The sequence below is a fragment of the Anabrus simplex genome, chromosome 8 (assembly GCF_040414725.1).
Source record: "Anabrus simplex isolate iqAnaSimp1 chromosome 8, ASM4041472v1, whole genome shotgun sequence".
Lineage (NCBI taxonomy): Eukaryota > Metazoa > Arthropoda > Insecta > Orthoptera > Tettigoniidae > Anabrus > Anabrus simplex.
This window is the reverse complement of record NC_090272.1, coordinates 125,019,085-125,040,646: the sequence shown is the minus strand read 5'-3', so window position 1 is coordinate 125,040,646 and position 21,562 is coordinate 125,019,085. Positions and strand designations below refer to the sequence as shown.

General features: G+C 38.2%; 1 protein-coding gene across 1 annotated transcript in view; it reads left to right on the top strand.

Moving 5' to 3' along the window:
* The window catches only part of Tcs3 (Probable tRNA N6-adenosine threonylcarbamoyltransferase Tcs3), an 80,446-nt gene that overhangs the window by 47,144 nt on the left and 11,740 nt on the right, over nt 1–21,562 (top strand). Inside the window, exons 3-4 of the mRNA XM_067152444.2 lie at nt 3,005–3,224; nt 20,757–20,935. Of these exons, the coding sequence (XP_067008545.2) occupies nt 3,005–3,224; nt 20,757–20,935 (399 nt within the window). The remainder of the gene's footprint in view (nt 1–3,004; nt 3,225–20,756; nt 20,936–21,562) is intronic.

The following is a 21,562-nucleotide window of genomic DNA, read 5'->3' as shown; positions in this document are numbered from 1 at the left end:
TTGAAAAATGCTACGAGAGGAATAGGCAGTTGTGTTTATGTTTCGTAGATCTAGAGAAAGCATATGACAGGGTACCGAGGGAAAAGATGTTCGCTATACTGGGGGACTATGGAATTAAAGGTAGATTATTAAAATCAATCAAAGGCATTTATGTTGACAATTGGGCTTCAGTGAGAATTGATGGTAGAATGAGTTCTTGGTTCAGGGTACTTACAGGAGTTAGACAAGGCTGTAATCTTTCACCTTTGCTGTTTGTAGTTTACATGGATCATATGCTGAAAGGTATAAAATGGCAGGGAGGGATTCAGTTAGGTGGAAATGTAGTAAGCAGCCTGGCCTATGCTGATGACTTGGTCTTAATGGCAGACTGTGCCGAAAGCCTGCAGTCTAACATCTTGGAACTTGAAAATAGGTGCAATGAGTATGGTATGAAAATTAGCCTCTCGAAGACTAAATTGATGTCAGTAGGTAAGAAATTCGAGAGAATTGAATGTCAGATTGGTGATACAAAGCTAGAACAGGTCGATAATTTCAAGTATTTAGGTTGTGTGTTTTCCCAAGATGGTAATATAGTAAGTGAGATTGAATCAAGGTGTAGTAAAGCTAATGCAGTGAGCTCGCAGTTGCGATCAGCAGTATTCTGTAAGAAGGAAGTCAGCTCCCAGACGAAACTATCTTTACATCGGTCTATTTTCAGACCAACTTTGCTTTATGGGAGCGAAAGCTGGGTGGACTCAGGATATCTTATTCATAAGTTAGAAGTAACAGACATGAAAGTAGCAAGAATGATTGCTGGTACAAACAGGTGGGAACAATGGCAGGAGGGAACTCGGAATGAGGAGATAAAGGCTAATTTAGGAATGAACTCGATGGATGAAGCTGTACGCATAAACCGGCTTCGGTGGTGGGGTCATGTGAGGCGAATGGAGGAGGATAGGTTACCTAGGAGAATAATGGACTCTGTTATGGAGGGTAAGAGAAGTAGAGGGAGACCAAGACGACGATGGTTAGACTCTGTTTCTAACGATTTAAAGATAAGAGGTATAGAACTAAATGAGGCCACAACACTAGTTGCAAATCGAGGATTGTGGCGACGTTTAGTAAATTCTCAGAGGCTTGCAGACTGAACGCTGAAAGGCATAACAGTCTATAATGATAATGTATGTATGTATGTATGTATGTATGTATGTATGTATGTATGTATGTATGTATGTATGTATGTGAGTGATATGCAGTACTCATTGCAAATACAGTATATGTAGTCCTGTATGCAGATAATACAACACTACCACTTACAAGAGACCCCTGTTACCTTGAACACTCAGAACCACTCAGAAACATACTTAAAATATAGATCAAACATTAGAAAAACAGTGGTCTGTGACTTTTCCATGCAAAACCCAGCAATTGCATGCTAGTGCTGTTAGTCGGTGGCATTTTGTATCTGCACTGACAAGTATAGCTGCAGTACGAGTAGGTTTCTTGGAGTGTTCGGTTGTGGATTATTGGCATTCTGAGGAGAATTAACCTAGTGAATGTTGTCAAACCAGAATAAATCTGCCCCTTCATATTCCGTATTCTGCCTCTCTCTTGTTCAATGAATTTTGTTTATCCGCATTCCAACTCTCCTTAACTCTTTATCTTCTGACAGGAACTTGGACGTTTTTTCTTCGTATGCCTCCTCTAATCAATTCTTCCTTAACTTAACCTAGCTCATTTTCTTCATATTCCTTTTTCTCTCTTCTCATTGCTGTCCCATCTATTGTACGTAATTTAATATTTATTTATTCTTACTGTTCTATACCATTACTTATGTGTCATTTCTGTATTTATCTTACTCTGCCTTGCTATAAGTAGTTCTCTTCATTTTACTTTCAATCTTTAACTTTCCTCGTTCTTTTCTTTTGCCTTTATGTTTTATTGTTAACTGTTGTGTCTCTGCAGTTATTTTGTTAGTTTTTTATTTTCTTCTGCTACTTTTATCATTAGATGATTTTTCCTCATTATTCTTTCACTTATTTTTTTAAATGTTTGCGATGTGCTATTCCATTGTAAATATATTTTTCATTGTGGAACTCTGTAGTTCAGCTTCTCACTGTTTTTTGTTTCCCAAATAAATAAATTAAATAAATAAATAAAAATCTATTAGAGACAAAGTTGTGATGTGCTGAATATGGAAACACAATCAGTGTTGAGAATAATGGAGCTTGCAAATGTTAGATGGCATAATAATGCAGAAATATAATGAGGATGACACAGAAATGTATGATGTTACACTGTATAGAGTTGTGTGGAAGACCCTGCACCTGAAGGTGTGTTCAGCCAGTACAAAACTTTCATATCCACAGCAACAGGAACCAGAACTGGCTTCATCAGTGGGTTTCAGATTAACTAACAAGCTGTGTATCTATTTTAAGAGACGCAAGACACTTTCAACATAAATGTTTCAAAGAAACTAAGCAACATGTTCACGGACATTCATGTAGAGGGTTCAAAAGTGATGAATGAGAATGTGAAACATTTTCTAATTGAGTTCTTGGTGAACATTTAAATGAAAAGAGCCTATTGCTTTGTGATTTCTCGTCAAGTCATACAGATCTTACCCTTTAGATGCAAGTTTTCCGAACTAAGATGTTTACTTAAGATATTGCCACCATTGCACAGAAGGGGACCTAAATTGTTCATTTTTGAGATTTTTGTGGTTCTAAAATTGGCATAAGAACTGAATATTCTTTTTAAAAAAGTTCATTCTTTAGGTGCAGTACTTCAGAAGATATTAATATTGACTATATTTTGAAAAAAATATGCATTTACAGATTTCACTAATTTTCTTACTAATTGTGCTGAAAACCTTTTGATGTGCTAGCAAATTAAGAATAATTAGATGTAAACTAATTAATATATGAAAAACTGTTTAATTATTATGGTTTTTTTGTTATTATTATATGTTTGTGTCATTAATAGAAAACTGTTTACTGTATATAATTTCTTAACTACTTACCAGATATTGAAATGGGTAGGTTGATCACCAAGTGTGACAATCCCACAGTTCTGTACGTAAGTGGAGGTAATACTCAGATCATAGCTTATGCACGTAGAAGGTACAGAATATTTGGAGAAACTATCGACATGGCTATAGGAAACTGTCTGGACAGATTTGCAAGAACACTGAAGTTGTCAAATGATCCAAGCCCAGGCTACAACATAGAGCAGTTGGCTAAAAAGTATGATCATTCATTCTGCACTCAGAAAAGTAGATATAGAGGTAACAGGTTAAGGGGACTGAATGTATAACTAATAATAATAATAATCATCATCATCATCATCATCATCATCATCTGGCTTCAGGTACCATGTGCAGGCATTTGAATATGTTACCACTAGTCTGCTTGTACATCAATTTCAATGTTCAGTTTTACTCTACAAGTAAACCAGCTTTCTCTTGAGCAATCTCTGGCTGAGTTTTAATTAATTTTGTCTGGTAAACTGCAATATGTCACCAGAGATCTTTTGCCTGCCAACATTATATGACATTGGAGTGCTAAATGGAGTTTTTACCCGCTCTTCAAAATTCTGACTAGGCCTACCTCTGCCAGGTTTGAACTCGTAATCTTGGGATTGTGAGACTGATACTCCACCACTGATCCACAGAGGGAGCTAAAATGTAAATTTGATTCTTCGTTCCAAGGTGGTGCAGCTCCATTCAGGCACACATCCCCTAATGGAGGTGAACTGCATGTACCTTTTTAATCACATAGCAGCAGCTCTCCTACCAGTCTTCAAAAGTAGTGATAATCTTCGTAAGTCAGCATTTTGTGGATCTGTTGATCATTAAAATATGTGCAGTAAATTTACTTCAGAGTTGTAGTTTCCTGAAAAACTGCGCTATAATTAACTTTTGGCCAGGTTTTCCCTTTTGTCTGCCAACAGAACATTTAATAATAATAATAATAATAATAATAATAATAATAATGCTAAATGTTAACATTCCTTAGTGCATTGAACTGTTTTATGGAAAAGTCAGGCATATTCATATGAGGGTTGATTTTTTTTCTCGAAAAACGCTCCAGTACAGGAAGTGTACTAAGAACATTTCAAAGTATACGACAAGGACTTCTTAAGGGTTTCACCACATGAGGTAGGGATGCAGGAATATATGGTAAGGTAAAAGTAAAAACATGGCATTTTGAAATCATTGTTTTCTTTGCTTTATTATCATACAACGTGCGTACAATCATCTGTACACATTGTTAAAACTGTTTAACATCCTCCGAAGTAGTTTCCTAGGTTGTCAGTGGTTCGTTACCAGCAATAAGTAAGATGGAAAATACCATCAGCTGCATGAGATTCATCTATGTGCACTATCTCACGTCGAAATGTTCGTACGATGTCTTGTTTATTGTGAAAGCGTTTCCCGCGCAATGGCTACTTTACTTTGGGAATCAGATCGAAGTCACATTGACTAAGATATACAAATGCTGATCGACTTTGGTTACATCAATTACGCACCACTGTCATCAGACAACTGACTTAGGGAATGTGATTACGGACAGGACGATGCAACCATCCCCCTATGCCAACAACATTATGAAGTTCATGTAACATACTTTTTAATGCATATATTACATGTTTGGGCATTGGCACAGTTTCAGACAATAAAAAAACGTTGCCATGACTTTTGTTTAAACCCTTGTAGTAGATCCTTAGATACTTCTAGGTAGATTAAATATTTATCCTAGACTCTATTATTAAAAATCCCAGAGCAACACAGGTGTTCAGAAGGTTCTACATACACCCATACATGGTTCTAAGTAGTGAAAACAGAAGAAACAAGTGCATACAGTAAATATCAATCATCAAAAATAGGAAGCTAGGATGGGGGATAGGAACACACACAAGGATAAGCACAGTAGGAGACTAGTGTGAACCGAAAGAGAGCTACAGAGAGGAGAGATGAGAACAAATAAGTTTGTAAAAATTGAATCGGAAGCAAATAAACACCAATACACAAAAGTGCCATCTGTTTCAGGAGGTTTTATAAGCTAAGAAACATGAATTCAGTAATTTTCAAGATTAAATCATAAATGTTACTTCTCAACTCTAAGTATTAGGTGCTGATTTTATTCTATCTGCAGACAGTAAAACCTTTTCAGTTTTAAAAGCTTTTGTGATACCAGAGCAGAAGTTAATGGTGGATTATTATCGATATGTGGTATTCTCTTTTTTTGTCACAACTAACAAAATTTCTTCAGTTTTCCTTTCACATTTGTTGTCAGTATGCCTCTTAGCTGAGAAGATGCTGTGAGACTTAACGCATTAATCAAGGATGAACGAATCATTCATTATGCCCTTAATGCAAATGCTGCATAATTTACAAGTGTGCTGTGAGATGATTCTATGAACTCGTTACCTATCAGAGATGATATGGATCAAGCCAGCGGAGGTCTACAACTGCCAGGGATGATAGTTTCCTGGTTGTTCATGTCTTGCGTGATCACCACACTACTGTGGTCCAGGCATTGAGAAACATTGCTGTAAGTAAGAGGACTTCAAGGCGAAGTCTTCTGGAAGCCAATTTGAGGTCAAGATGACCTGCCACTGGCATGCAGCTCACTCCCCAACACCAAGCAGTGTGATTAGAATTTGCACACCAATACCAGAACAGGACTGGAGACCAGTGGTCAGCAGGGTTCTCCACAGATAAGTAATGATTTTGTTTCCAGTCACCTGATGGTAGAAAGAGGGTATGGAGAAGGACTCTGGAACAATATTCACTCTGCAATATCTCCGAGAGGATGCCATTTGGAGGTGGCTCCGTCATTGTTTGGTGTGCTATCATTTTGTGGTGCAAACAGATCTTGTCATCATTGATGCAGGTGCTCTGAATGCATACCGATACATTGATGAGGTGTTAACACAGCTCTGTTTGTGATAATTTATTTTGTCTTTAACTTTCTCTCTTTTGACTGCAGTGGTGTTGTGATGTTCTTCCTCTTAATCCACTGGTAGTGTTCTTGTCATTATTTTAGCACAGTCTTTAATGTTTGCTTGTCAACCCTTGTCCCGTTTCTCTACGGCATCATATATGAGGTGAGGTGAATCGGTTGTGGTGGATTTTTATGACCTTATGCCTTTCCTGATGTCAATCTCATCAAAGGAGTTAATGAGATGAAATGAATGGTACATGATAGTAGAAAGGGAGAGGGTGAAATCCAGTGCCGGCACATAGTCTACTCCTGTCGAATAGCACCAAGGGGTCTGCTCAAAGCTTATCGTTCCCATCCGATGAGTGAATTACCATCAACAGCGTCATACGCTGTTACTCTGAATGAGCATTGCGGAGAGGTTTGGAATTGAATCCAGGCTTTTGGCACGCAATCTAGTGATTAGAAATAGTATACCACCACCTCCCTTACCCTGCTGGCCAACATTCTGATAGTGAAATTTTTTTCGACCAACGGGACTGGAACTGACTAACCACAGTGTCAGCCTGTTTGGACTTCAACGCCTTAACAATCTGTTTTTTTTATTTTTACTTTGCACTCACACAGAGAAGTCTTGCGGCGGCGATACGAAGGAAGCGGCCGTGGCCTTAATTAAGGTACAACCCCAGCATTTGCATGGTGTGAAAATGGGAAACCACTGAAAAACATCTTAAGGGCTTCCCACTATCTCCAGTGTAGTAGTAGCCTATATTAATTACCTTATGGTCGTGTGATCTTTGTGTACTAACCTAGACAATACTTCTTTCCTTTCATTTTTATTTAGCACAGAATAAGTTACTTATTTTCCCTTTTCTCTTCATTATTTCGTAAAGAATAGCTGAGGAGTGCAAGTGTTGGAACTGTGGGTTGGCCAGGCATTAAAGAGTATGAGAGAGGAGTTGGAGAGTTTGAGGAAGAAAATTAGGATTCTATCAGAGGACAGAAAGGAAAGTAGGCCTCCCTCAAACAGTAGGTGTAGAAGAGGGATGGGAAGCAAAGGGGGGAATTGTAGAAGACAGATGGTCTAATGTTTTAAGGGGAAGGAGATAGCAGGCTAAAGGCTCTATTCAGGATAAGAATTCAGGGCAGATGTCTGTGAAAAATCAGTATGAGTCACTGGAAGTAGAACAACAGAGGGAAAATGAGGAACAGGGAACTGTTGCTGGGAAATGTGGAAGAAGGAGGAAAGGGAAAGGTATAACAGAGGATAGGAAAAGACAGGTGGAATAGGGTCATGGGAGGGAGAAAACAGGAGGAAGTAGCTTCTGCAGCAGTGAGGAAAGATAGGGCTGACCAGGAGGGGAGGGGATCAAATGAGGTGGGTAGGGTTGAGGCTCTGGTAATGGGGGATTCCATTGTTAGACATGTAGGGAAAGTGTGTGGAGGAAAGGGAACCAGGGTAGAGTGTTATCCAGGAATTGGGTTAAGGCAGATATTGAGAAAGATAGAAGTGAAAGAGGAGAGAAAGGGGAAGGTGGTAGTGTTTCACATTGGTACCAACAACGTAAGGCAAGCAGGTATAAGTACCAACATAGTTGGGGGTGTGTGGGATCTGGTCACGGGTGGAATTTAAGGAAGCAGAGATTGTTATCGGTGGAATACTGTGTAGGAGGGATACTGACTGGAAGGTGATTGGGGATTTTAATGAGACTATGGAGTGGGTATGTGAGAAACTGGGAGTGAGATTTCTAGACTCTAATGGGCGTGTAGGAGGTAGGGATCTGCGCTGAGATGGCCTTCACTTAAAACGCAGTGGTACATATAAGTTAGGAAATTTGTTTATAAGGGTCTTAGGGAGGTACATTCAGGGAAACGGGGTGGTCTAGGGAGCGGTGATAAAGGTAAAGGGATCTGGAAGTCATGTAGGGGTGACATAAAAATGTTACTGCTGAACTGTAGAAGTATTGTAACAGAAGGAATAGAATTAAGTAATTTAACAGACATACACTTACCAGATATTGTAATAGGAGTTGAATCATGGTTGATAAATGCTATAATGAATGCACAAATATTCTCACGAAACTAGAATGTGTATCGTAATGATATAATGAATGCACAAATATTCTCACAAAACTAGAATGTGTATCGTAGAGATAGAATAGGAATGGTAGGAAAGGGAGTATTCATACTGGTGAAAGAAGAATTTGTAAGCTACAAAAAAGTTAAAGATGACAAACATGAAATTCTAGGTGTAAGGCTCATCTCTATAGATAACAGGCAACTTGATGTCTTTGGAGTGTACAGACCGGGAAAGGGTAGTGCTGTCGCTGATTCAGAATTATTTGATAAGATAATCAGGTATGTGGCAAATGATATGGAAAGGAACGTGATTGTAGCGGGTAATAATAATAATAATCGTATGGCCTCAGCTACCGTGTGCAGACATTTCAGTTTGACGCCATCTGGCTGTCTGCTCGTCAATTTCGACGTTCCGTTTTACTCTAGGCCCCCACTAGATGGCAGACCGAGTAAACCGAAACTCTCTTGGGCGTCTATGGCTGAGATTTAATGAATTTTGTCGGATAAACACCAAATGTGTCACCAGAGATCTTTTACATGCCGACATCGTACGACATGGAGTGTCGAATGGACTTTTTTCCGCCCTTCAAAAATCCGACTACCTCTGCCGGGTTTGAACCCGCTATCTTGGGATCCGGAGGCCAACACTCTACCGCTGATCCACAGAGGCAGCTATTGTAGCGGGTGATCTAAATGTACCAAATGTCAATTGGGAATGTAATGCGAATGACAGGAAACATGACCAACAAATGGCAAATAAGTTAATATGGAAAGGGCAGGTGATTCAGAAAGTAATGGAACTAACTAGAGGAAAGAATATTCTGGATGTGGTGCTAGTGAAACCACATGAGCTCTATAGAGAAACCAAAGTAATAGATGGTATTAGTGATCACAAAGCTGTTTTTGTCATAGTTAAAAATAAATGTGATAGAAAGGAAGGTCTTAAAAATAGGACTATTTGGCAGTACCATATGGCTGATAAAACAGGCATGAGGGAGTTTTTAAAAAGTACCTATGATCAGTGGAAAACAGTAAATAAAATGTAAAAAAAAAAAACTCTGGGATGGGTTTAACACATTTGTTGAGGAATGTGAAAACATGTTTGTACTTTTAAAGGTGGTAAGGAATGGTAAAGATCCACTGTATTATAACAGAGAAATAAAGACTAAGAAGGAGGTGCAGGTTGGAAAGAAATAGACTTAGAAATGGCTGTGTAAGTAAGGAGAAATTTAAGGAACTTACTAAGAAAATTGAATCTAGCAAAGAAGTCAGCTAAGGGTAACATGATGGCAAGCATAATTGGTGGTCATACAAATTTTAATGAATAATGGAAGGGTATGTATAGGTACTTTAAGACAGAAACAGGTTCCGGAAGGACATGCCAGGATTCATTAATGAACAAAAGGAGTGTGTATGCGCGGATCTTCAAAAGTCATGCTGACCATTAAAAGGCAGAAGCTGGAATACTTCGGCCATATAATGTGTAATGATAAGTACAGAATCCTGCAGCTTGTTATACAAGGAAGAATAGAAGGACACAGGAGTCTTGGTAGATGATGGATTCTATGGATGAAGAACCTCGTAGACTGGTATGGGTTGGAAACGATGTCTCTGTTCCGTGTCACTGCATCCAAATTCAAGATCACCATGTTGACCGTCAACCTTCGCTAGAAGATGGCACATTAAGAAGAAGAAGAAGTAGGTAAAGATTGTTGGTTACAAGGATAATGTCCAGATAGTGGAGGTGACTAATACTAAAGAAGTATTAAAATTTACCTATGTTAACAATGACATTTACAGTAAGATACAAAAGTTGAAAACTAGAAAAATGGCTGAAATTGATAAGATTTCTGTGGATTAAAGGCAATGGGTTGGGATGTAGCACCATATCTGAAGTACTGTACTTATTTGATTATTGTTTGAAGGAGCTATACCCAATGAATGGAGAGTTGCTATAGTAGACCCTGTGTATAAGCGAAAGGGTGATAGACATAAAGCTGAAAATTAGAGGCCAGTCAGTTTGAAATGCATTGCATATAAGCTTTGGGAAAGCATTCTTTCTGTTTAAATTAGACATGTTTGCAAAATTAATAACTGGTTTTGCAGAAGGCAGTTTGGGTTTAGGAAAGGTTATTCCACTGAAACTCAACTTGTAGGATTCCAGCAAGATATAGCAGATATCTGGGATTCAGGAGGTCAAATGGACTGTATTGTGATTGACCTATCTAAGGCATTTGATAGGGTAGATCATGGGAGACTACTGGCAAAATTGAGTGCAATTGGACTGGAAAAAAGAGTGACTTAATGGGTGGTTATATTTCAAGAAAATAGAACTCAGAGAATTAGAGTAGGCGAAGGTTTATCTGACCCAGTAATAATTAAGAGGAGAATTCCTGAAGGCAGTATTATTGGACCTTTATGTTTTCTTATATGTATATCAATGATATGTGTAGAGAAGTGGAATCAGAGATAAGGGTGTTTGCAGATAATTTTATTCTCTAGAGAGTAATAAATAAGTTACAAGATTGTGAGCAACTGCAAAATGACCTCGATAATGTTGTGAGATGGTCAGTAGACAATGGTATGATGATAAATGGGGTTAAAAGTCAAGTTGTGAGTTTCACAAATAGGAAAAGTCTTCTCAGTTTCAATTACTGTGTTGATGGCATGAAAGTTCCTTTTGGGGATCATTGTAAGTACCTAGGTGTTAATATAAGGAAAGGTCTTCATTGGGATAATCACATAACTATGATTGTAAATAAAGGGTACAGATTTCTGCACATGGTTATGAGTGTATTTAGCAGTTGTAGTAAGAATGTAAAGGAGAGGGCATATAAGTCTCTGGTAAGACCCAAACAAGAGTGTGGTTCCAGTGTATGGGACCCTCACTAGGATTACTTGATTCAAGAATTGGAAAAAATCCAAAGAAAAGCAGCTTGATTTTTTCTGGGTGATTTCCAACATAAGAGTAGCGTTAAGTTTGGGGTGGGAAGACTTGGGAGAAAGGAGACGAGCTGCTCGACTAAGTGGTATGTTACATGTTACAAATCTCATGTTATGGTACGTATTGAAACGTACTTAAAGTCAAAGAATAAATACTAGAATATAAATTCCACCTATTCAGTACATATTTTCAGTACATACTTTAAGTGGTATGTTACAAGTAATTTATCTCATTTTATGACTGTATTGAAGTTGAGTATACTTATTAAATGACAAAGTAATTTTATTATCATCCACCTATTCAGTACTAGATTGTCCATATATTCAGGATATAATTATTCTACATTAGTTGTTATGATACATGTTTCGCTTGTCCTTGCAAGCATCATCAGCCAATTTAACTTTTTTTAAGTAGGTCAAATTGAAAGGTAAATTGGCTGATGATGCTTGCAAGGACAAGCGAAACATGTATCATAACAACTAATGTAAAATAATTATATCCTGAATATAAGGATTATCTAGTATTGAATAGGTGGATGATAATAAAATTACTTTGTCATTTAAGTGGTATGTTCCGAGCTGTCAGTGGAGAGATGGCGTGGAATGACATCAGTAGACGAATAAGTTTGAGTGGTGTCTTTAAAAGTAGAAAAGATCACAATATGAAGATAAAGCTGGAATTCAAGAGGACAAATTGGGGCAAATATTAATTTATAGGAAGGGGAGTTAGGGATTGTAATAACTTACCAAAGGAGATGTTCAATAAATTTCCAATTTCTTTGCAATCATTTTAGAAAAGGCTAAGAAAACAACAGATAGGGAATCTGCCACATGGGCAACTGGCCTTAATGCAGATCAGTAATGATTGATTGATTGATTGATTGATTGATTGATTGATTGATTGATTGATTGATTGATTGATTGATTGATTGATTGATTGATTGATTGACTTGTTGGTCATCACTTGAATCAAATACTTGATAATGAAAGAAGTGGATTGTGGTCTAAGATGTAAAAGAATTCTTCTTTCTCATTGTAAATATACCTACTGATCCGTTTACTTTTCCTTAAATTACCCTTTCCCCTGTGGTTTGAAAATTGTTAAAAATCTGTATTATCTCATTTCTGCAGTTCTCAAATATTGGGTCAACTTTCTCTTATCTCTTCAAGAGGAATCTGCATCATGTGTAAAATAGAATTACAAGTATTACAAATATTACAAGACATTAGCGAATACAAATTCACTTCTATCACAAGTCACTAACATATTACTGTACTTGAGAACACATTTTTGAATTTTATAGCTTCCAAATTGAAAGATATTACAGTGTCAACACAGTATCCTATGTCTGAGAACTGTATTAAAATATTTTAAAAATTATAGAGTAGGGTAAAGGCAGGTATGTTCATGATGCAGATAAGTTTGTGATAAATATTTGAATAAGAATCATGTGTCCACCAGAGTGCCTCCCATAAGTCCAACCCCTTGTCCACATCGTGGGAGATGGGTGACGGCATGAAGTAGGGGATTGCCTGTAGTGTTGGCTACTGAATGCATGATTCGAAGCAGTGTATCGATTCATTCAAGTGTCCGAGTGAATCAATTCACAGGAACGGCGAGCTCACGGCACACGATTCAGCTTACTCCCAGCGGACAGTGCTGAGTGGCGCACTCACTGGACGTTGACGGAGAGCCGAGCTTCCACTGCAGCGAGTCAGTGAATTATGGCACATCGAAAGAATCGTGAACGAGCGCAGCTCAGTGAGACACAAGATACACACGGCTCCTTATCGGCACACTGGACAGTGGACACTGGCAGAGAGCCGGGCTTCCTCTGAAGCAATACATACAGAGCCGTGGTACACTGAAAGAATCGTACACTAAATGGACTTCCAAGCTCAGCTCATTTGAAAATAATACCCACTTGCATTCACTGTCCTCTTCTTACAGGGAGGTTTAAATAATAGATGGATTATTTTCAGTGTTAAAAAGGTACACAATTAGAATTAAAGAAGGTTCAACCTATTCAATACAAAGTGTGTTGTACAAGGTGTTCACAACATGTTATTTATTATTACTAGTACCGGTTTCGGCACTTAATGGCGTCATCATCAGCTAGAAATCACAAAGTGGGCTGGGTACATAAAATAAAATTGTATACATGATACATGCATTGCAAAGTACAAATGATTGACAGTTTTTACATTAAGAGCTAGATGAATCTTGAGTAAAATATGATGGCATAATATAACGCATAGAGGCGTTATAGTCTAATGAGGTAGGTAGGTATTGTACAATAAAATTGGTCTGATGAATGAGAGTATAATAATAAAACAATGCTGTAAAATTGTCCACTCTTCTGTTGTTATCAGTGGAGATATATAAGTCCAGGGTTGTCCACAACCCTTCTCACAACACACAACCAGCACGCTGAACAAGCTTCATCACCTATGTTGAGCTGAGACGACCTCAAAATTCAACCTTATTCAACCACTCAACGTCAGGCTTACCGGCCTTAAACAAATATTTTGCCAACCACACACAACACTGGATCTGATCCCTATCATCTTCAGAATCATAAATAGCTTGGTCCAATCGACATTATCGAATGCCTTTTCTAGATCTACGAATGCCATGTACGTTGGCTTGTCCTTCTTGATTCGATCCTCTAAGATCAGACGTAAAGGCAGGATTGCTTCACGTGTTCCTACATTTCCTCTGAAGCCAAATTGATCTTCTCCCAACTCAGCTTCAACTTGTTTTTCCATTCTTCTGTAAATAATACGTGTTAAAATTTTGCAGGCATGAGATACTGACATCCTTAACGACAAAATGACTGAGACTAAACAACTAATCAACATATTTAAATCTTGTAACATGACGATTTTGCCACTTAACCCAACACATCACACAGCCACGTCACATACATTACTGGACTTAATTGTGACGAATAACCCTGACAGGGTACTGACCCACGGGCAAATGTCTGCTTGCGGACTATCCAATCACAATTTATTTAGCTTATTCACTTAAACACCCCAAGTACAGACCTAAATTAATTACATTCCGAGATCTAAAAAGTATAAATAATGAAGTCCTATTAGAAGATGCTGCAAACGTACCTTGGCATAATGTCCATATTTTAGATGATATAGATGATAAAGTGGAGTTCTTAAACACACAACTGCTAGCTCTTAATAAACACGTGCCAAAACGCACTGCTCATGTAACACGCCCTGCAGCTCCATGGATGACGCAGGAAATACGAGACTTAATGACAGAGAGAGACAAAGCTTTCAGAAAATTTAAAACTAGCCAAATACCAAACGATTTTGGCCTGTACAAGACCCTTCGTAACAGGACCACACAGGCCGTAAGGAATGCTAAAATAAGACACTCACAGAACATTTTGCTAACCCGAAACACGACAACAATCTGGAAAACCGTTAAAAAAATGGGCATAGGCGGATATAAAATACATACTGCTGACATTAAAATATCACTGGATGATTTGAACCAATACTTTACTACAAGACCCGTTAACATTGACAAGACAACAAAAGAACAGACGATTAACAAAATTCTACACAATGGAAATACCAACAATGGAGGAGAAGAGTTATATTTTTCCCTCGTAACTCCTGCAGAAGTGAGACAAATTGCACGATCAATAAAGACAATTGCGACAGGATGTGACGAGATTGTTCCACAGTTACTGTTAAAAACTCTAGACGTAATCCTACCAACTCTAACCCACATCATAAATTCCCTTCCCTTTGGAAATATGCAATTGTTCGCCCACTCCCCAAAACCAACAATCCCGTGGAACCCAAAGACTTTCGATCCATTTGCATTTTACCATTTCTGTCCAAAATTTTGGAGAAAATAGTTCACAGACAAATAACAGCATATTTAAATAACAATATGCTTCTTGACAAATACCAGTCTGGTTTTAGAAGCAATCATAACACAACTACTGCACTGCTTAAAGTTACCAACAACATAGGAGTAGCTATGGATAAGGGAGAAGTTACTGTTTTAACTCTTCTAGACCTTAGTAAGGCCTTCGACTGCATTGACACGGACATACTAATAGCAAAATTACGTGCTCTTAATTTCTCACAAAGCACACTATCCTGGATGTATTCCTATCTCTCTGATCGCCGGCAGTGTGTATCTACAGGTGAAAATTTCTCTTCATGGCAACCTGTAGAGACTGGAATACAACAGGGGTCAGTGCTAGCGCCACTCCTATTTTCGATCTTCATTTCAGGACTAACACAAGTAATTAAACATTGTCAATATCATGTGTATGCAGACGACATACAGATATATACGTTAAAATTGAATAATTGAAAAAGAAGTTCAACCTGTTCAATACATAAGAGAAAGAAATGTAGTGATTACATTCTTATTTAATAGTAATTAGAATTGGGACCGGTTTCGACCATAGTCCAGGTCATCGTCAGCCGATCAAAACATAAAAAACATGAAAAACAATGCATATGAAAAAGAAAAAGATTAAGTGAACTCTGGATCGGTATAAGAGGCAATATAAAATGATGATGGGGGTAGAAACTGTGAGTCACTTAAAAGAAAACAGTGCGTAATTTTATGAATGGTGGTACAGCACACGCAATGATAGGTAAAGTCTCACAATGTTTATGAACAGCGGAGAACGGTCAAATGGGTCAGTTTTTACACACCGTCAGGCACAAAGTCACAACACTATCGAACAATATATGAAGATCTATCAATATGTTGAAGTCGAACACGAATAGATTTATAGAAGCAAACTGCCAGTTCCCGGTGATCAGCGCAGCAATCTCAAGGTCATGCGCTGTAGTCTCGAACGCCAAAGTAGAATGGAGAATATCCTGAAGATCCACTATTTGCCTCGGTTGCGGGAAATTAAGTACGTATATATAGATACATACAACGCAATTCAGTATAATTGAATGAGTAATTGTGTCACTGCTGAATTCTTGGAAAACAGTTTACAATTTTTTTTTCAAGTCAGATGTTTTCCAAGAATTCAGCAGTAACACAATTACTCATTCAATTATACTGAATTGTGTTGTATGTATCTATATATACGTACTTAATTTCCCGCAACCGAGGCAAATGCTGGATCTTCAGGATATTCTCCATTCTACTTTGGCGTTCGAGACTACAGCGCATGACCTTGAGATTGCCGCGCTGATCACCGGGAACTGGCAGTTTGCTTCTATAAATCTATTCGTCTTCGACTTCAACATATTGATAGATCTTCATATATTGTTCGATAGTGTTGTGACTTTGTGCCTGACGGTGTGTAAAAACTGACCCATTTGACCGTTCTCCGCTGTTCATAAACATTGTGAGACTTTACCTATCATTGCGTGTGCTGTACCACCATTCATAAAATTACGCACTGTTTTCTTTTAAGTGACTCACAGTTTCTACCCCCATCATCATTTTATATTGCCTCTTATACCAATTCAGAGTTCACTTAATCTTTTTCTTTTTCATATGCATTGTTTTTCATGTTTTTTATGTTTTGATCGGCTGACGATGACCTGGACTATGGTCGAAACCGGTCCCAATTCTAATTACTATTAAATAAGAATGTAATCACTACATTTCTTTCTCTTATGTATTGAATAGGTTTAACCTCTTTTTCAATTATTCAATTTTAACGTTAATACTTTCAATACGGAACAATGAAATTTTTATCTTTAAATACAGATATATACACATGCACATCCTCGTGACTTACCGACTGCAATAAATACTATGAACGACGACCTAGGAAGAATATGTAGGTGGACCATGCACTAAAAATCAATGCCCAAAAATCGCAGTGTATTCTTTTAGCTACCCAAAAAACCCACGCACGACTTACAGACATCCATACCCACTCAGTAACATTAAGAGGCTCTCAGTTACAATTCAAAGACACAGTTAAAAACTTAGGGATGACAATGGATAAAAACCTTAGTTGGAACGATCATGTAACAGGTATATGGCAGCGAGTGTTTTATTCCTTACATTCCCTTAAAAAACTCAGAGATTTACTCCCCCAAAATGTAAGAAAACTGCTTAAAGTATGGTAATGCCAATATTCTACTACTGTGACGTAGTATACAGTAATCTGAACGCCTCACTTTCCATCAAGCTCCAAAAGGCACATAACGCATGTGTTCAAATTATTTCAGATATACCAAGGTTTAGCCATATTTCTCCCGCATTTGGTAGGCTTTCATGGCTACGCTTAAGAGAGCGACGAAATTTACACACTTTTTCCCTGTTACATCGTATACTGAACCTTAACACACCTGAATACCTTGCCACACAATTTCATTACCTAGCATCACCTTCTAGTATTCCTACCAGATCATCATCCACTGCAGTACTAAGCATTCCCATTCACCGCTCAACTGGCTACGGTAGATCATTTATAGTCGCCGCCAGCCGAATTTGGAATTCCCTACCTGCTGAAATTAGGAGCGTGTCAAACCACCTCCGCTTTAAGAAACTCTGTCAAACCTGGTTAATAAATAATAATAATTTCTTATAACATAGTAGGATTAGATCATAGCTAAGTATTAGATTAATTAAAACATTTAATTGATACCTGAGGATATTAAACTGTAGATAATTTTGTGTATATTTAACTCTTCGTGTAGGTGTATGTATGGTCGGACAGAATAGCAGGCTTCATAGCCTGAGTCCCGCCATATAAAACAAGACAATAAATAAATTAAATAAATACTATCCTAATGGTGTGGTAGTTTTCACACCTGTCAGCACCAGCTTTCTTGGGAATAGGTATAACAACATTCTTCTCAAAATCGGATAGGAGTTCTCTTGTCTCATACATCTTGCACACTAAATGAAATAACCTTGCCATGCTGGTTTCTCCTAAGGCAGTCAGTAATTCAGAGGGAATGTCATGAATTCCAGGTGCCTTGTTCCTATTGAGGTCACTCACAGCTCTGTCAAACTCTGGCCTCAAAATTCGGTCTCCCATTTCATCAGCATCAACAGCCTCTTCGTGTTCCAGAACCAAATTATCTACATCTTTACCTTGATACAACTGTTGGATATGCTCCTGCCATCTTTCTGCTTTGTCTTCTTTCCCTAGAAGTGGCTTTCCATCTGAGCTCTTAATATTCATACACCTAGATTTCCTTTCTCCAAAGGTTTCCTTGATTTTCCTGTATGCAGCATCTACCTTTCCCAGGACCATACAGCCTTCGACATCCTTGCACTTCTCCTTCAGCCATTCTTCCTTAGCTATCTTGTACTTTCTATCCACTTCATTCTTTAATCGCCTGTATTCTTTTCTGCCCTCTTCATTTCTAGCATTCTTGTATTTTCGTCGTTCATCAATCAGGTCTAGTATCTCCTGAGTTATCCACTGATTCTTAGTTGATCTTTTCTTCCTTCCTAACATTTCTTCAGCAGCCCTACTGACTTCATTTTTCATGACTCTCCACTCTTCCTCTATAGTGTTTCCTTCAGCCTTTTCATTTAGTCCTTGTGCAACATATTCCTTGAAAAAATCCCTCACACTCTTTTCTTTTAACTTGTCTAGATCTCATCTTTTAGCATTCTTTCCTTTCTTCAATTTCTTCAACTTCAGATGGCATTTCATGACCAACAAGTTGTGGTCAGAGTCCACGTCTGCTCCTGGGAAAGTTTTGCAATCCAACACCTGGTTTCTGAATCTCTGCCTAATCATAATGAAGTCTATTTGATACCTTCCAGTATCTCCAGGTCTTGTCCACGTATACAGCCGTTGTTTGTGGTGTTTGAACCAAGTATTAGCAAGGACTAAATTATGATCAGTGCAGAATTCAACCAGCCGACTTCCTCTTTCGTTCCTTTGTCCCAATCCAAATTCTCCTACTGTATTACCTCATCTTCCTTGGCCTACCACTGCATTCCAGTCTCCCATCACAATTAGATTCTCGTCACCTTTTACATATTGTATTAAATCTTCTATCTCCTCATATATTCTTTTGATTTCTTCATCATCCGCTGAACTAGTAGGCATATAGACCTGCACTATTGTGGTGGGCATTGGTTTGGTGTCTATCTTGACGTCAATAATTCTTTCACTATGCTGGTCGTAGTAGCTTATCCGCTGCCCTATTTTCTTATTCATTATTAAACCAACTCCTGCATTTCCCCTGTTTGATTTTGTGTTGATAATTCGGTAGTTGCCTGACCAAAAATCTTGTTCTTCCTGCCAACGTACTTCACTTATACCAACTACATCTAACTTTAGTCTATCCATCTCCCTTTTCAGATTCTCTAACCTACCACAATGATTCAAACTTCTAACATTCCACGCTCCGACTCGCAGAATGTCATTATCCATCTTCCTGATGATCGCCCCCTCTCGTGTAGTCCCCACCCGGAGATTCGAATGGGGGACTAATTTACCTCCGGAATATTTTACCCGGGAGGAAGCCATCATCAGTACATCATTCATACAGAGAGAGCTGCATGTCCTCGGGAGTTAGTTACGGCTGTAGTTTCCCGTTGCTTTCAGCCGTGTAGCAGTATCAACACAGCTAAGCCATGTTGAGTATTATTACAAGGCCGTATCAGTCAATCATCTAGACTGCCGCCCTTGCAACTGCTGAAAGGCTGCTTCCCCCCTTTCGATGAACCATTCGTTAGTCTGGTCTCTCAACAGATACCCATCCGATATGGCTGCACCTGTGGCTCGGCTATCTGCATCATTGGGACATGCAAGCCTCCCCACCGCGGCAAGGTCACATAGTTCGCAGTATGGAAGAATAACAACATTTCAAGGAAAACAAAAATAAAAACTTTCAATACAAATGTTAAATCAGTCCTGTATGCTTGTGAAACTTGAAAGGTTACACGAACTATCACTAATCTCTTGCAGACATTTATAAACCGTTGGTTACGGCGCATCATAAACATCAGATAGCCTGAAATTATATCCATTGACGAGCTGTGGAGAACAACAAACCAAGTTCCAGTCGCAGTGGAAATCAAGAGGAGGAAATGGAAATGGATATGGATAGGTCATACTTTGAGAAAGCCAGCGGGATCTATGGAACGCACAGCATTGGAGTGGAATCCGCAAGGGGCACAGAGGAGAGGTCGCCCTAGAAAGACCTGGAAGAGGACTGTAGAAGAGGAGGTTCTTGAAGCAGGGAAGACTTGGAAGGAAGTTAAAGCATTGGCAAGTTGACGACCACAATGGAGACGTTTCACGGATGCCCTATGTTCCAATGGGAACAAGAGGAGGAATTAAGTAAGTCCACCAGAGTGCAACGAAGACCAATACAAGCAGCTAGAGACATCAGTTGCAAACTCTGGGAACTACTACTAGTAAAGTTGAAGTACTTAGTCTGCAATAGAGAAGTTCACGGTACTTATTCAAAGATTTATCATGAACATACCAGTATCACGAATATACATACCTCTGTCCTACATTAATACAGTATTGTAGAATTTTTAAGTTTGTGCATTTATTTTCACACAAATTAAATGTCTATTTTTGTGTTCTGTGACCTTTTATTGAAGATTTCACAGTTGCTAATACAGATATCATTTGTTTATCTCTAGCTAATGAAAGAACACATTTTATTTGGTGAGATAGTAGTATGACTCATTTAGTGAACTATTCCCTTTTACCCAAAGACTGCAGATATAGAGTATATGTATAATTTATCTCACAGTATGTTTTCTCTGAATACTTTAGAATATTCAGAGTAGATTTTCTGCAAATTTTGTGTTAATATTGTTAATGAAAATTACTACACTTATGTTTACTGTTCCAGAGGAAAAAAACTTTTGCAGTTACCCTATGTTGTGAAAGGGATGGATGTATCTTTTTCTGGTATCTTGTCTCACATTGAAGAGAGAGCCAATAATCTTATAGCCAGTGGAGAATATACCCCAGAGGACCTATGTTTCTCATTGCAAGAAACTATATTTGCAATGCTTGTGGAGACCACAGGTGATTGTATTAGTTGAATTCAAATTCTATTTAGAATAATTTAATTATATTTCCCTCTATATTCTCTTTTATCAGTCTTCTTCTTTCATTTCTGGTTTACTACTAGAGTATCTTAAACACGACATACAAGAATTATCCTTATGACTATTCTTTCAGATTTGAGAAATATTTGTACCATAGAACCTCCTTAATTCAGCCTCTTTAACGTGGATCTCTAGATAACTCGGATTGATTTAGAGGAACAAATAGAGAATAAAAGTTTCTTCTTCTCCTCCTCTTCCTCCTCCTTCTTCTGTGCCATGTCAGGTCCCCCCAACAGCAATCACTATAGTGAGGTCATTGAAATCTGCTGCTATTCGGAATAGCTCTTCAGTGCTAGAAATTCTGTTGCATTCTTTGGTGTTCCTTATCCATGATGTTCTACTTCTTCTAACGCCTCTTTGAATCTCAATTTTGCCGTCTAATAGTCTCTGTAAGATCTGGTAGCAGCCAAAGTAAGAGATCTTTTTGCTTTTGATTGTAGTCTTGGGTTTTCTGTTAGCTTTTGCCCAGTTTATCACTTCCTCATGAAATCTTCAACATTCTACTATAGGTAGAAGGCTTCTAGGCATTTAACTGAAATGTTCT